Source organism: Callorhinus ursinus, unplaced genomic scaffold (genome assembly GCF_003265705.2).
Source record: "Callorhinus ursinus isolate GAN/ISIS: 27379988/994484 unplaced genomic scaffold, GSC_fseal_2.0 scaffold15, whole genome shotgun sequence".
Lineage (NCBI taxonomy): Eukaryota > Metazoa > Chordata > Mammalia > Carnivora > Otariidae > Callorhinus > Callorhinus ursinus.
In genome coordinates, this window is record NW_027397077.1 from 27,698,627 (window position 1) to 27,716,428 (window position 17,802).

The window sequence follows — 17,802 nt, forward strand, 5'->3', positions numbered from 1 at the left end:
AAATGCAGATGCACATAAAAGACACTGTTAAATGATATATGTTTCATGTTTTTGTCCTTTAGAACCATTCCAGATAGTGTAGATGAAAGATGTGGAACTTGTCAGTGAAGTGTGTTCAGTCTCCCTCTTCTCCCTCTTCTTCTTCTTTTTTTAGTGCTTTGGGCGTGAGTAATACATGGTAAATACATGGTATTTACTTCAGTAATTTGCTTTCACTTATCAAAGAGAAAAGTGATTTCTTGAAAAAAAAGTGTTTTACCTTGAAAAGTATCAAACAGAAACCATCAGCAATTCAAAACTTACTGACACCGCTAGACAAAGGCAGTTTTGTGCAAAATTGTTTTTTAATTGCATTTTGGTTAAAACTGTATTAAAAATGTAACCCATATATAAAACTTAAAATATAACAAGTAAAACTAAGGGAGCAGAATAATTTCCATGTGTATTAATCCTTAGTGAATGAGAGATCTGATTAAAAATATAGAGTATCTGACAAAGAACAGCTTCTATCTAAAAAGAATTATAAACTTTCTAAAAATTCTACCAAAAACTAAATACTTTTAAAAGTTTCACATAGCTCTTAACATCTCTGGTGATTCTAAAGTTATCTCAAAAACAATAAAAATTTCAAATTAAAATCATAAATAGGTGAATTTATTCATGTGGATTTTAATAACTTGAACCATGAAATTAGTTAGTCACCAACTACTTTGTTTTCAACCTAAGTAACCAACGCAATCATTACAAAAACCAGTTTCTCCATTATATGCTGATCATAGCAATAAGGAGAACCCAAGTGAAGTCTAGAGAGTGGTGCTCCTCCATCTTTAATATGCATATGAATCCCTGGAGACCTTGCTACAGTTTCTGCTTCAGTGGGTCTGGACTGAGATTCTGTCTTTCTAACAAGCTCCCAGCCAAGGATGCTGGTCAAGCTGCTGGTTCACGGAACATTCTTTGGAGTAGCAAAATTCTCTGACAAAGCTGAATGTCTCAATTCCTGTTCACATCTATTGTTTGAACAAAGTGATGCCATGACAACTCTGATTTAAAACTTAACCATCTACTGTATCTAGGATTTAAACTGGGAAAAAAACCCAAAAACCTAGTTGACTAAATTAATGATGCAATTATCAGCTATTTAAATTGAAAGCTTTTTTTTAATGCTAGCTTTTCTTTCTTTCTCTTTTTTTTTTTTTTAAAGATTTTATTTATTCATTTGACAGAGAGACACAGCGAAAGAGGGAACACAAGCAGGGGGAGTGGGAGAGGGAGAAGCAGGCTTCCCGATGAGCAGGGAGCCCAATGCAGGGCTCGATCCCAGGACCCTGGGATCATGACCTGAGCCGAAGGCAGACACTTAACAACTGAGCCACTCAGGCACCCCCCCCACTTTTTTTTTTAAGGTAATCTCTACATCCACCGTGGGGCTCGAACAGAGGACCGCAAGATCAGGAGTCATATGCTCCACCAAATGAGCCAGCCAGGTGCCCCTAAAACGACACATTCTTCAAGTTTTCTAATTACTGTTGTGATGTTCAACAATTTGTTCAGAGCTAGTATACTTTAAAATAGCATCCTTTGATAAGACTTATACAACTATTTTCTAGGAAACAGATATAAAAAGAATGATTACTATACTAGAAGGGTTATCAGCTCTGACCATACTAATTGTAGGACCTAAGATAAGTTAGTTAAACTATATAATCTGAGCTTCCTCATCTGTAAAATAGCAATAATACTTCTCTCACAGACTTACTGGAAGGAACAGGGGAAGCAATATATATAAAAGCCTTAACACGGTCCTTGATGGTCAGGAAATGGCAGCTAGCAGAATTATCACCTAGGTTTGCTGCCCAACTTTGAGCTCTGAGCCGCAATATATGCCAACTTACAAACAGGCTCTAACTCCACCCTACCTGATCCCCCAACAGACCATGCGTGGTTCTTCCTCCAAAGTGTGTTCTCCTTCTCCCAAATTCCACAACACCCTACCTAGCTTCATTTGTATACTATGATTAGCAAAACAGTTACAAATGCAATTAGAATTTTATTAAAAAGATGGAAAAAACACTTGTATAACAAAGTTTCCACTTTTAAAAAGTCAAGTAATTGCTTGAATTACCCAAAATGAATGGCAACAGAAACATCACTTTTTAAACAAAATCTAAAAAATTGCGATTGAAAATCATACCTCAAACCAGCACAGTGTGGGACTCAGTTTTCTAATATTCCATGCAGATTCGACCTTTATTTGTTTTGAAGAAAAGAGTACTGTCATTTTAGAGGTAAAGTCATTCCAAAATAAAGCAAATATACCCATTTATTCAACTAGTATTTCAGTAGCATTGACACAGAAGAACTAAGAAGCATCCATGACTGAGTAAAAATAATTGCTTTGCAGAAGCTATCAAAGGCAAGTTTCTGCCTACTTTCCTTGGGATTTCACAAAGTAAAGCTTTTCTACTGATAAGAGTAGCAGAACATAAGAGCAAATAAGCAGGGGCTTTGAAACTAAAAATTAAAGCAAAGCGATGCTTCCTCAATTTCTGTCCCTTCTCAACTAAGTTACTTGCTTCCCAAATGTTCTGTGAATAATCTGCCAAAGGACTCAAAGATAATGCTGAAGTGCTGACTGGGGCACTTAAAAAGCTGCTCAAGAATTTGGACTTTCAGAAAATGCTTGTGAGAGAATAAGTACATTCTAGAGATCTTGAAGTTGCAAGACTTCATGATGTCAAATATGCGAAGAATCAAAAAATGGTAAATTTTATCGAGCATAACTAAACACCCTCATTCATCTCCTTAAGCAATAATGTGAAGTACTTTCTTTGTCAAAGAAAATATTTTCTCCAATTATGGTATCCTTAAAAGATGAGTGGAAACAAAAACCATCTCCAGCTATATTATACCCCTGATACACTTGTTAATATTTATTTTAGAGTCAAATGCAAATCTCAAGAGTCACCTTTGAAATTTTCAGAATCATAACAACAGAAAATTTGACACATATCAAATAATAATCCTAATACTATGCTAATGCTACGATGTTGAGAAAAGCAGATTAAATAATATACATCATGACCCAATTTAAATACACATACACACAAGTACACAATGAAAAACTGGAAGAGATGTATCTCCTCGTAACACTAGCTATTTCTGATTGGCTGAGATTACAGGAAGTTTTAATTATTTTCTTCATATGTATATTTTTCCTTCTATACTGATAGGAATTATCTGTGCAATTTGTAAAAAAGGAAAGCATATGCTCAGCCGGAAAATAACCCTTGAGCAACTACAATTATAAACAGCTGCAGGGGCACGTTAACTGGAAAGACTTTTTTTGGCTTTGCAGCCTTTTTTAAATATACAATCACTGATATAGGTAAGAAAGAAGCTTAGCTCTTCATTTATAAAATCAAATGTGGGCTAAAAAGAGATACAACAAATTTTGTATTATTAAAAAAAGATCATTTAAAAAATAATGTACTTTATAAAAGGCTTTACTTTTACAGGATTTCTTTCAATAGCAAAAAAAGATATGACTCAAGTTTTTAAAAATGTGATTTACATATAATTTTTTCAGAAGCATACCTACTGTATAAATTAAGGGACACCTGCGGATAAATGCTCAGATTCCCTTGCTCCGTAAAAAGCTTGCATCTGCAAATGGACAGCTTGGACAGAAGATATAAATGGGAATGGTAAAGTTTACCTCTTGTCAATGTCAAGTAGAAACAGCTCTCTTCTTTGGCCAACTCATCTCCTAAAGAGATGAGAGCTCAGGATAACCTTTCTCTACCCTCAGCTTTATTGCCTTGCTCCGCTACTTGGTAGACACTGACGCCCAGAGAGAAGAAAAAAGATCAAGCTAGCATTATGCGTTCACGTTGGTACTCACCACCGACGCACATGTGCAGCTCTGCCAGGAGCACCCCCTGAATAACTAATCACAACAGCTCTTACTCTCCACGGGAGGAGTGATGCCTTACAGTTTATTTAGTCCAGTCACTTATGCCAACATGCAGAGACATACGGGCACTTACATTCTTCTCTCCTTCAGTGACACGAGTTTCATAGCAATACGCCAGAAGGATATCAATCAAACTGTAGTACACTTGGCGACGAGCTCTCTTGTCCAGTAGGTAAGATTTATTGACAAATTTTCGTAGCTGGTATTTCTCTTCTTCAGAAAAAGACACTAGGGAAAAAAATGCATTTAAAAATTAAACGTTCCATTCAGTTTTGTAAAACCCCCAGTGTGGAGGATTTGTCAAAATTAGAACTTCGATTATAGAAACTAAAATAGGAGTTATTTAATTCTGAATATAGAAAGAACTTTTAAACTAGACTTCACAGTTTTATTAAGGGCTGTGCATCTGCTCAAACCCTAGTAGAGCTAAATAAAGGAGAAATGTCTAAACAGTATCTCTTCCTTATTTCCAAGACGCCCCTTTTTTGCTACACTGTCCTGTATTCAAGGCATCTAACTGCTGGAGCTACTGACTTTAAAATAAAGATAAGACAGTTCAAGAACACAAAACATAATAGCTAAATAAAGCACTCTGTAAATATTCATTACCCACTTTGAAAGTTCTACACAAAGAAATAAGAATATTCCCATATAATAGTCAACGTAAGGGCAAAGTATATTGATATTCTTTATACACAGAAACAAAGTGTTACATCACACATATTTAACTTGAGGGAAGAGGATGGTTCCTTTCAACAGTGTGTCTTTTCTTCTTTGGCTTGTCACGGTTTCTCCATCTTCATTGACAGCCTTCCCCACGTTAAAAATCTAGTATATATCATCTCATATTTTTCTCTATTATCATATAATGTTATACAGACACACAAACATAAACAAGGGAATTTATACCTCACCGCTCCCCCAACCCCTGCCAAGGAATTAGATCATTTTTCCCCATCTAGCCTACCTTACTCAGGATCTCTGGCAACTTTCTCCAAGTCAATTGGTACTTAGCTAATTTTTGTAAAGGAGTAGAATATTCCATGGTGTAGTATGCTCTATCCAACCACTCCCCCTACTGATGGGCATCCACTATGGTTCCAGTTTTCTGCACTGTTAATAATGCTGCATAAATGTCCTTACCACATGTCCTTGGATACTGAAGCGTAAATTTCTATAAAACAGATTCCCAAGAGTAGATTCACTGGGTTAAAAAGTGCATCTGTTTTAAAAAAAATACTTCATTTAGAGGCTACAACTCTCCTTTTTTTTTTTTAAGATTTTTTATTTATTTATTCATGAGAGACAGAGAGAGAGAGAGAGGCAGAGGGAGAAGCAAGCTCCCAAGGAGCAGGGAGCCCGATGCGGGACCTGATCCCAGGACGCCGGGATCATGACCTGAGCCGAAGGCAGACGCCTTCTTTTTAACGGTCATGGACACAAGTTCTCTTTCCTACACACATCCCTCACACCCAGCAATAAATGTAAGAGCTTCTCCTCATTTCCAGGTTTTTTTTTTAAAGATTTTATTTATTTATTTGAGAGAGAGAGAGAGCACATGAGAGGGGGGAGGGTCAGAGGGAGAAGCAGACTCCCCGCTGAGCAGGGAGCCCGATGCGGGACTCGATCCTGGGACTCCAGGACCATGACCTGAGCCAAAGGCAGTTGCTTAACCAACTGAGCCACCCAGGCGCCCTCCTCGCTTCCAGTTTAACAGACAGGAAGTGACTGTGGTAGAAAGTTTTCTAAGATGAGACCCACTGAATCACATCATTTGAATGTGGGCAGAACATGTGACTTGCTTCTATCCAAAAGAATACGGTAATAGTGATGGGACAGTCAATACCATGATTATGTCCCATTAAGATTAGACTGGAGCCAGAGACTCACTGCTGGTTTTAAAGAAATATGATGCCATGTTGTAAGAGGGCTGTGTGGCAGCAAGCTGTGGGGGGCTCTGAGATCAGACAGTGGCCCCCAGCTGACAGTCAGCAAGGACATGGGGACCTCAGTTCTACAGCCACAGGAATCGAATTCTGCCAGCTATCACATGAGCCTGGAAAAGGACCGTGAGCTCCAGAAAAGAACTTAGCTACCAAAACATATTAAAAAAGAAAAGAGAAGATAGCCAAATTTAGCTACAGCCGGATAAGATCCTGAGCAAAGACCCAGCTAAGCAAACCCAAGTCCTGAGCCATGGAAACTGAGTCAAATTAGAACAGTTTCTAATTTGTGGTCATTTGTTATACAGTAAGAAAAATCTAATACAATGATAGATCAGTTACTGCAGTTAGTATTTTTCTACATGCTAAACTTTGAGCATTACTTTATAGGTTTGTTGGCAACCTGTGAATGAACCATTTAAATGTGTTTTGCCCATTTTTTTCTATTGGATGGCTTGTCTTGTCAAATTTTTAAGAACTCACAGTTATAGAAAGAAACCTTGTCATATCTCCAAATCTACTACATCTCCACTGACTTTGTCTGTGGGATCTTTTGCCAGTGAATTACTTATTTTTTGTGTAGCCAAATATGTGCATCTTTTTTTAAAAAAAACAGATTATGAATTTACAGCCTTTGATAAGGTTTCCCCAACCCCTAAATTGTACACGAAGCCTCTCAGCTTTTCTTTTTGTGTTTTTTTTAAAGATTTTATTTATTTACTTGAGAGAGAGAGAGACAAAGAGAAAGAGTGGGCACATACTCAAGAGCAGGGAGAGTGGCAAAGGGAGAGAGAAAAGCAGACTCCCCGCTGAGCAAGGAGTCTGATGAGGGCTCAATCCCAGGACCGAATCATGACCTGAGCTGAAGACAGACACTTAACTGACTGAGCCACCCAGGCGCCTCTCTCATTTAAGATTTACAGTTTCCTTTTTAAAATGTAAGTCTTTAATCCATCTGGAAGTTATTTTTTCATGTTTTAAGATTTTGGCTAATTCCAGATGAATAGTTAATTGTGCCAACACAGTCTGGTCAGTAATCCATCTTTTCCCACTGTACTGAACCACCAATTTTGTGAAATAGATGTGCTGCTTTTCTTGCTAAAAATTACTTCCAAGCATTTTCAGCTTTTGTGACTTGTAAATACAACATTTTTTCCCCATTTCCAGGAAGTTACCAAGAGGAGAGGGAAAATCTATTTCTTTTCACATACCATCTTAACCAGTGTTTGGCTACCCAGGCCAAAAAATTACAAGTACTGAATAAACACTAATGATTAAAAAAAAAAAGTTATGTCTACATTGGTAAGGTAAGCAAGTGTAAGACTGAAGTTCCTTCTAAGTTTGCTTTGATGTCTACAATACAGGCAAGCCAACAAGTATCTATTATTTTCTCACATTAAAACGAGCATTATCGGTTACCATACATACGAAGTAAAATACATCTTGTCTTAAAGCAAGATTTACAGAAAGAGTAACAGATAATCACATACATGTACTCAGTTCCTAGCTAGTGTAAGTAAAACATGGCCTACTACTTGTCTTCGAGTGACTTCTACAGAAACTCAACCATCTAGATATTTTTAAGTTACTTCCAAATAAAAATGTTATCAATCTCTTATTTTGCAAAGTAATCCTTAATTTTCCTTCCATGCCCTATCAGACAATCACCTTCAAATTCACTTAAGTTTTTAAGCCTGATAAAGAGGAGCATCCAGCTTCCAGTTCCAGGGCTTCCTATCAACCTAACCCCAAAATAACTTTAAAAGGCTCTTTCTCCAGGGTTTAGAATTGCCCATTATATTTAGGTAAGGACAGGCTAAACTGCTAACCAAAAAGAACCCAAAATACAGTGACTTATATACATAGAAATTTCTCTCCCACGTTATTCTGAGTGAATGATCCAGGACTGGCGAAGCATCAGCATCCCATCATATGACTTCCATCTTTGCATCTAAGAAAGCTGTTCCAGGTTTTTACCATTTTCTAAGCAATGGGAAAGAATAAGATGGCAATCACCTTCTTTCTAAAGACCTGATCCAGCGCACCTAGCGCTTCCACTCATTTCCCATCTCCCAGGACTTAGTCACATGACTACACCCAGTGGCAAAGAAGGAAAGAAAAGACAGTCTCTAGGGCAGTCACTACCTGAGCGCTCCTATGCCCAGCTCCAATTCAAGAAGCCTCTCAGGGGAGGAGGACTAACCAAAGACACCTGGCTGGCTGTGATGCTAACTTTTAGGAGTCCAAAAATTATTAAATCGCCTTTTTTTTTTTTTTAATTTTAAAGTAGGCTCCACGCCCAAAGTGGGGCTCAAACTCATGACCCCAGGATCAAGAATCACACACTCTACCAATGGAGCCAACCAGGTGCCCCTAAATTGCCTTTTTAATATTCCCAGATCACCCTCTCAATAGCTAGCTACCCCATCCCTTTCTATCTCTGCTCAACAAAAACTGCCCTTCTGCTCCTCACAACTGGGTAAAGCCAGAGGAGACAGAATGATTACTGACACATGCTGGCCCCTTCTCACAGAGTTCCCTAACCCACTTCAGTCCTCTCTTAGGAGCCTTCCCCTTAACACGGCTTCTTTTTGTTTAAAGGCTTCCTTCCAGCAGTTTTACAGTCTATCCTCTGGGGGAAAGAATCTTAAATACAGTTATTGGAAATTACTAGAAGCAATACTCCTTTAACTCATTAAAATTTACTTAGTGCAAAAATACAGGTCTTGAAATATATTTATGTAATCATTTTTTCAATGATGTTAGAAATCTTATGATTAAAAAGTGTAAGAAGATAAAGGAAATAAATTTGCACAAGTGTTGTTTACATAAATGACAAATAACTATGAGAATGCATTTACGTAATTTGCTGGCCATAAAGAAATGTGTATGTACCTTTTTTTTGTTTTTGAGAGGGAGAAAGGGGGGAGGGGGAGAGGGAGAGAGGCAGGCTCCATGCCCAGCACAGAGGCCGATGCCGGGCTCCATATCAGGACCCTGAGATCGTGACCAGAGCCGAAATCAAGAGTTAGGACACAACCGACGGAGCCACCCAGATGCCCCAGAAATGTGGATACTTTCAAACTTAATGCAGGTAGGTGTCCGGTGAAGCCTTTTTTAAAGACTGACATTTGGAAACAAAATTAATTAAGACAGATAAAATAGGTATTGAATGTCTCATTAAAGGGCTCATATGAAGATCCTTTAATTTAAATAGAAGCTCTCTGTTCAATTAAAGCAATCTGATGTAAGGAAAATTTAAGAAGGCACATACTCACTGCCGAAGAAAGAACACCTAACAAAGTATTTTAAGTCCCCTAGTATTTCATAAGATTTGAGACAATATTCCCCAAGGTGTCGTTTTTGAGATGTTCATTACTTTAGCTAATAAGAAAGTGCCAGGTGTTCAAGATGATATTATCACACTTGAGAAAAGCCTTTATCCTAGTTGACTAATAAGGACTACTGCTTCCAGATAATTCTAAATCAGAAGGTAAGCATGCCCAGAACCACTTAATAACACATTAACTCATCTAAATGTTCACTCCTTCGTTCTTAAGTAATCACATCTGTATATACGCTGAATAATTTGTAAAGGCTGACCTGGGAACTACAGGTTCTCATGTTCCATCACCCACAAGTAAGGGCTTTCCCATATTACAGGTCACTGTTGGGGGCTGTGTCTGTAAGAAAAGCCTGCTGGAATGTCCTCTTCTGAATTCTTGGAGCTAGGTGCCCCTAGCCTTTCCTTAAAACATACCACCTTTCTCTGAGTGTTTTGAAGTCCCATTTTGGCCTAAAAAGTTCACTGATAAATACACAGATAGAAAATCTGAAATTCAAGCAAAGAAACCAGAGATGATAAATAGCAATATCAACAAAATAGGAAATCACTAGAGAAACCAAAAGTCTGAGCTCCCCAAGGCCTTTTTTTATTGGAGCTGTAAACTGTATCAGCCAAAGGGGAACTTGGGGGGGGTTTGCACACAATCAGGTCTAACCAAGCAGCAGCAATGGGAAGAAGTACAGATGCAGTGCCAACAATAGTTGGATGATTGCCACCACGAGTAACATTTGTCAAGCATTTGTATGACTTCGCTTCTGCTATATAGTTCACAACATTTCGGTTAATTATACTTCTATAAATAATCTACAGTCAAACAAAGGCAGCTGAAAGCTCAATTCATTTGGGGAAGAAACTGGTGCCCTAGCATGATGCAAATGGCCCAGGACCACCTCCCAACATTAAAAACCCCAATCAATATGTGTGACGACTGCAAAGGGGCTCCCATCAAAATGGGAAGTGACCTTCTTACTTCACTTAGAACATTTTCTACTTTTGTTACTTTTAAATCACTCCTTCTCTCTTAATCCCCCTCCCAAATATCTCTGTCTTCCATGGATCAACAATTAAACGATCTCTGATCTGGCTCCTCTCAGAGGAATGCTAATCTGTCGATTGTATCGTATACTTTCTGGAAACCGATCAAGGGAACTAGAAGAAAATGTGTTGCATTCAAACCTTTCGCCTAAATGGGTAGCCCTGCAGGGCTACAACTTTCAAAGCTGACACTGACAGCTCTACAAACACGGACGGCCTCACTGGTGCCAAACAGGATGTCCCTGCTAGGAAGTTCACTGACTAAAAATGTTATGTGGTGTCATAGCAAGCAACCATGCGCCAAGATTCTTGGGCTGAGATTAACCGCTGAAAGACAACACGGGAAATGTGGTAAGTCCGTCCTCATGAAACCAGAGCTCAGGGGGAGCAGAGCGTTTTAACACTTCCATTTACAAGCCTTCGGGGGAGGAGGACTGGGATCATTACTGAAGATGTTAATAAAAGTCTCCATGTTATAACTCAGGGTTACAATGCAAATGACAGGAATCACAACTGAGGCAGAGACAGGGAGCGAAGTTCACCATCGAAGCCTTATCTGGAATTCGAAACAATCTAGCTTACTATTTTATGACGAGGATGAATCAAAGGGAAGCCCTCACCTGCGCTGTTCTATCTGCCTGGCAACGGCTGATGAGGGAACACAAAGGAGAAACACCCCAACGGCATGACACAGAGAGGAAGGAGACCTGGGAGGCACAGAACAAGGAGGGGAAAATCCAGCAGGAGCATGCTCCCCGAGTTCGCTGAGGACTTCAAGGTGTATTTCTTCGCTGATTCCCTTTCTCCCATATTGTAATCTGGTTTGGCACACTTCAACTTATCTTCCCAATTCTAGGTGTCTCAAATACTTGAACGGGGCGGGGGGGCGGGGAGGAAGGAAGAAAAATCTCATTAACAAAAAACCTTCCCCTTAAAGTTTTATAAATGTACAACAATCTTAATTTCACAGAGAAGCCATTCAATTCCTGGCTCCCCTGCCAATGATTTTCCTCTACCATAATAATCTTTAACATTTCCAATATGCTAGGGATTTTAAGTACATCATCTCATTCAGTCATCGACACAACTCTATGAGGTAGGCAGCAACCCAGCAAAGATGCAAGATCACACAACTAGCCTGTGGTGGAGCAAGGCATTAATGCCTGAGCCCCATCTTTAGCTTCTATCCCATCCTTAACCCTATACTTGGCACATGTGGAAAAGGTACTCTCTGTACAACACCACGGAGCTCAAGTTCTTCTACTTTACATCACATGTCCTTGGTATTTTAAAAGGTGATTTCTAAAATGAATCACCATACTAGCTTAGTAGACTATGAATGTTCCTTAAGCACCAGTTGGGGCACATGCCTTGGGTTGGATGTAGATGAAGGGACCGGAGGGGCAGTGGTTAAAGCAATGACCTGGCTTAATCTTCTGTTAAAATTATACACAGAGAACTAACCTAACTCAAAGGCTGGCTCTCACAGGAAACAGGACCTAGAACAAGCTACAACTGATCAAAGAAGAGCGAGTTAGAATTTAAATCAAAGGGAATGCCTTTTCTTGATTTTTAGGGCAACTAGCTCACCCTTGTGGACAGAAAACTGCACAACCACCAATTTCCACCCACACCACCTCATTAAAATACTGCACTGAAAGTAAGCAAGCTTTCCAAACAGATCTACGTGGCATAGATAATTACCTATCTAAATTGTGTTAGCAATCCTCTCCCTGAAAATTTGTCAATATAATCTGGGAAGTCTCTGAAAGATTCTTAAACTCAAATCAAATATAAAACCAAGGATTTGTTGAAAACAATGTAACAAGAGTCATTATTTATAAATGAGTTTCTCTTCTGCAGTAGAGTCAATTATAAAAGATTAAAGTAGCAATTTTTCAATCTGGTAGAAATCACCTAAGCTCTTAACAAAACTGAACTAGAGAAATATTGACAGCAGTATTTATTTATTCTATAAATATTTACTGAGTACTTATTATATAACAGGCACTATGCTAGACAATGGAAACACAGCAAATGACAGACTACTGCATTACTGCACAAAGAATCAAAAATACTGTTCTGCAACAGACCTGTAGCTACTTTAGACTGAGTGGCCAAAGAAAGCCACTGCAGAAGTCTGTAAACAACCCGAAGATCCATCGGTAGTAAAGAGCCCAAATATGCGCGCTTGTATATATAACAGTATACTAGGTAGGCACTAAAGCTCAGGTAGAGCCCTAAGTACCAATATGGAAGATGTACAACATAGACTACAAACTGGAGAAAACAAGGAAGAACAGAGTGTGTAGGAGTCTGTGCGTATAAATTTCTTACAGCAAATATTCAGATGTGGGTAAATGCACTGCAAACACCCCAAAACTGTTAACAAGTGATTACTTTCAGGAAGAGGAATTTGGAGTGAGGAGATTCTATATTCCACTTCATGTATGTATATGTATGTGTAGTCCTTTCATTTAAACACTGAAATTTCATTTTTAATACAGGAAGAAAAGCCAAATCAGTAATGACAGAACACATGGGCCTTCTATTCTTGATCTATCTGAAACTTAAAATTCTAACATACAGAACTAATATTCTGGAAAAATTGGGAAGGACATATCAAATTCATTCAACAAAGGGAATGAAAACTAGATCTTTTCCACAATTACTAATACTCAAATATCCTTACCAGAGAGGAATGTTCTTTTTTAAGATTTATTTATTTATTTGAGAGTGTGTGTGCACACGTGCCCAAGCATGCAAGTGGGAGGAGGTGCAGAGGGAGAGAATCCCCAAGCAGACTCCCTGCTGAAGGCGGGGCCAGGAGAGGGGGCTCTAGCCTATGACCCATGAGATCAAGACCTGAGCCTATGCGAAGAGTCAGATGCTCAACCAACTGAGCCACCCAGGTGCCCCTAAATGTTCAGATCTTTCAAGCAAATTACTTAACTACTACAAATGTCCTGTGTGTTCATGTCCCTATATTTACTTAAAAAATAAAAATTTTAAAAAGGACCCCAATGATTCAGAAGTAAAGCATACTTCAAAAGACTGTCCCAAGACAAGTCTAATCACTGAGTGGCATTTTCCAGTCCAGGGTAAAGACTACATTTCCAAAATTAACAAACCAAAATAGTATCTTCCCTCTATGAGGCAATTAGAATTGTGTGCTTAATAACAGGGAAGATGGTCAACAAATGAACCTAATTTTGAATTTCTTACCTAATGCAGCATGATTTTCTTGCTCCTGACTCTTTGCCAAAGAGGCCATCATTTCTGAATATATATCAGTCCACCAAGGACTATACTTCAAAATCTGTTCAACAGCCTCGTCTTCAAAAAAGTCAGCTCTGGAAAGAAAACAGTGAATGAGCATGTTACATAGAACTGGGCTGATTTTGGTTTTTTAAAATTTTATCTTACTCATCACATTTGTACTAGAAATATAGATTATTAAACTACAGATGAAGGAAACGAGCACTGTATTTACTGTTTTGTGGTCACTAATCACCATAAAGGGGAAACTATGCATCTGACTAAAGGGATAGCCGACATTTCTGCTCTCGTCAGAAACAAGGTACAGAAAAGACCAGTCCTCCCCTGAAAGCCCATCCCATGTACGGCAGTGGCATGGGGTAAAGTAAATCTGAACACACAATGGACTGAAGCATGGAACCTGGACTAGATTTGTAAGTACCACCTATTTTGGTAAAGTTACAATAAAGGAAAGAAACTTTTAACTCCACCAAGCAAAGAAAACTAAACATATCAACAGGAAACAAAGGATACTGCATACCCACAAAAAGGCTACACATAAACATACATACACATTTTTTTAGCATGTGCCTTCCTACTTTCTACCAAGATGCAATTTCTTTCATAGCTCTGCTAATCTTAATAGTTCCTTTGCTTAAAACTATTGAAAAAGAAAAAAGCAACATTTGTAAAGAACAGAAAATTATTTTTCCTGCACTTTATTTTCTCAGGTTTTTTTTAAACATTTCATTTATCTGAGAGAGAGCGAGCGAGCAAGAGAGAAAGCACAAGCGGGGGGGAGGGCAGAGGGAGAAGCAGACATTCCCCCCCCCACCCCCCGAGCAGGGAGCCCAACACAGGGCTCGACCCTGCACTTTATTTTCGTGGGTTTTTTTTTTTAAACATTTTATTTATTTGAGAGAGAGAGTGAGCAAGAGAGAGAGCACGAGCGGGGGGAGGGGGGAGAGGGGCAGAGGGAGAAGCAGACTCCCCCCTGAGCAGGGAGTCCAACACAGGGCTCGATCCCAGGACGCTGGGATCATGACCCGCGTCAAAGGCAGACGCTTAACCGACTGAGCCACCCAGGTACCCCTACTTTCTTAGTTTTAACTTGAAAAATAAATGTTACATTCAAATTATACTCCTGGAGGACATTCATTCAGAAATTACAACCCTGCATTCAAAGTTGAAAACTCTGTATTTATAGGAAGAGAGTGACAAAAACTCTGGATGAAAAATTTATTTATATTTCAGTTAATTAGAAACTCAAGGAATTGGTTGATTTCATAAATTGATTTTCTAGCTGAAAGTTTTATGATCTGAAATATTTTTTCCTTCAAGTGAAATCTTTCTAAAAATAAGTATCACAGATAACTCACCGAATTCTCCATATGTGCCAAGCACTGCACTGAATGGTTTTCACCCATTATTTCCTTGAATCCTCACACCACCCCCAGGGGTAGGGGGAACTATTAATACTCCCATTTTACGTAAGTAGAAACTCAGGGTCAGAAAATTTGTATATCATGGTCAAAGTCAAAGAACCAGTAAGAAGTATGGGTAGGATCTGGACCCAATTAAGTCTTACTCCAGAATCCAAGCTATTAACCAATATAAACATTCCATTTTTATGCCTGAGGAAATAAAAGTACATATTGGACAAAACTGAATGGCAATGATCTTGAAATAGTAATTCTCAATATCAATTTTGTCACGTGCATGAGAGATATTTCAAAAACATAAGTAATAGAAGTAAATGGCTAAAATGCTAACTAAGTCAACAAAAGCACTGTACTCTTCGCCCCGCTCCAACTCCATTTTGGGCAGTGGGATTACACGGCTGACAAGACAGAGGCGGTCATGGTCCGTACGGAACTTACAGCGCCATGGGAGAGTCCAACAATCATAATACAAGTGCTATGTAATTGCTATGACCTAACAGTACAAGCATCTATGGCAAAGTGAAACTGGGACAGCAGGGAAGGTGCCTGGAGAAAAGACTATCTAAGCCAATAGTCAATGATAATTAACAGTTAACTGGACTAAGAAGGGTGGGAGAGAGCATTCTGAGCTGTAAGAATAGTTAGCAAAGGCGAGGAAACAAGAAGTCGCAGTTAAGGGGGAAGAAAAAGCTGAGAACAGCTGAAAATATTACATTGTAGTGACAACAACGTTGTAAGCCATGTCAAAAAACCCTAGTGGATTTTTATCCCTAAAGACAACTGAACACTTAAAAGCTTTTACATACGAGTCTGACACTGGTGTGTCTTGGAATACCACTCTCAGCTGCAGTCTGGAAAATGGTCTAAAGGAACAAGCCTCAAGGCACAGGAATCATGGAGGCCTAGAAAAGGGTAGCAGCCACGGACATGGAGTGAAGTGGATGGATCTGACCTATAGCCAGAAGCTAGAATCCTTAGGATGCAGTGGTAAAGGGAGGACCAGAAAGAGACTGAGTAAAGCAAACAGTAAAGAGATAAATGGAAATTTTAATCACTTCAGGATAGATTAGAAGTGTGGGGTAAGAAAGCAGTCAAAGATAAATCCCAGGTTTCTACTCTGGGTGACTGGCATGAAAAATGGTACACTCTGCCAAAGAGAAAATTCAGAAAAGACTTTGCAGGTAAAAACGATGAGTTCGATTTTGGACATGTTGCAATAGAGGAGTCGGTGAATACCCTGTCACTCTCCAAACCCTTAACAATGTGGCTTTTCTTCAGAGCAATTATCAACAATTGAAATATTGTCTGCTTCCCCACTAGAACAGGAGCCCCATCAGCGCAGAGACCTTGTCATATTCACTCTAATCCTCAGTGTCTGTGACACTACCTGACATGCAGTTCATCCAAACAAGTATTTGTTGAACAAGCAAGGGCACATGTGAAAGAATGAATAGATGAAATTTTAACGCTTTTTCCTAAGCTTGCCATTTTGAATAAAGAGCCACGTTGGGAGCAGGTGACCCTCTTCCCCTACTTACAGTGCTCAGGTTGCCTAATCAGTATACCAAACTAACAAATGTACAGTTACTGAAAAGTGACAATTTAAAATAGCACCCCAAATGCTACTGATCATTTTTGTACCTTCTTATCTCACAGTATTTAGAGTGTTGACTAAATTCTTCTATTTTTCTCCCAAAGAAGGAAAGAGGCAGATTTTATGAATTGGTTAAGGCAAAAGATATGCCACCAATTAAAAAACAATATACCTGGGGAAGGAAAAAAAAAAACACTCTCGGCAAGAGAAATTCGAAAACTTTGCTATGATAAGCAAAACAGGAAGGCCTATTAAACAATGTTTCAGGATGCCTTCGACAAACTGTAATGTAAAAATAATATCCAAGAGGAGTTACAAATAGAGAAAAAAAGATAATCAATAACAATATGTGTTTATGGATTATCTGTTATATGCCCAGTATTCTGATGGCTGCAAAACACACAGGGGGGGAAAACATCACATGATGGCATCTAGAATTTACAACAAAAGATTTAAAAAATAATAATTATCCTAAGTCATTTATATGTGCCTTTGAAATGTATGAATTTTTCTGTATGATGAATTAACCTCACTGTGTTCTGCCTTGGGATGGATTTAAAATTGGTTTTCTCTAAGCTCCCAAAAAACCTGACACTATAAGGAAACATCATGACCAGTAAGGATTAAGTCAAACAACTTGAAAGTGTTATATAGTACACACTAACATACGTTATGCATTGTGTACATTACATTTATGTACATAAATATATAATACATGCAATGCATTGCCTGCAAAGTAGGTAAAAACTGAAGTAAACCTTTTCTTCCACTGTATTAACCAATAAGAACAATTAAAAAAAGCACTGAGCCAAAAAAAATTTTAATTGAAAATTTAAAAGAATTTTACTTACACTTCATTTATTATTAGCACATTTGGGTGAGTCAGTCAGCTAATATAAATGAGTAAGAAATAACACAAAAATGACAATTAGCCAAAGTCCCACTGCTACTGGAAAAGTCACAAAGAACCTTTACCTCACAGCTTCCACTCTCCGACCTGCCCATGACTAAATTTAAACCACTCCTTGAGAAATGGAAAGAACAGTTCATGCATACTATGAAAGAAAATGAGCTTCTGGATAAAGAAACACAGAAGATGGAGAAAAATAAGGACTGCATATAATATCGCACTGCTAAGTATAAATTCCAATTTCCTAATTCTCTCAGGCCAAGTTATTCTTCCAGTTTGAGAAGAGATAGGCAGTTCT

The 17,802-nt window shown here is 38.5% G+C and overlaps 1 protein-coding gene across 1 annotated transcript in view; it reads right to left on the minus strand.

The window, feature by feature from the left end:
• The window catches only part of SHQ1 (SHQ1, H/ACA ribonucleoprotein assembly factor), a 95,602-nt gene that overhangs the window by 59,969 nt on the left and 17,831 nt on the right, over window positions 1-17,802 (minus strand). The window contains exons 6-8 of the mRNA XM_025885558.2: window positions 13,526-13,653; window positions 4,050-4,204; window positions 2,195-2,248 (exon numbers count right to left, since the gene is read on the minus strand). Coding sequence (XP_025741343.1) covers window positions 2,195-2,248; window positions 4,050-4,204; window positions 13,526-13,653 — 337 coding nt within the window. The remainder of the gene's footprint in view (window positions 1-2,194; window positions 2,249-4,049; window positions 4,205-13,525; window positions 13,654-17,802) is intronic.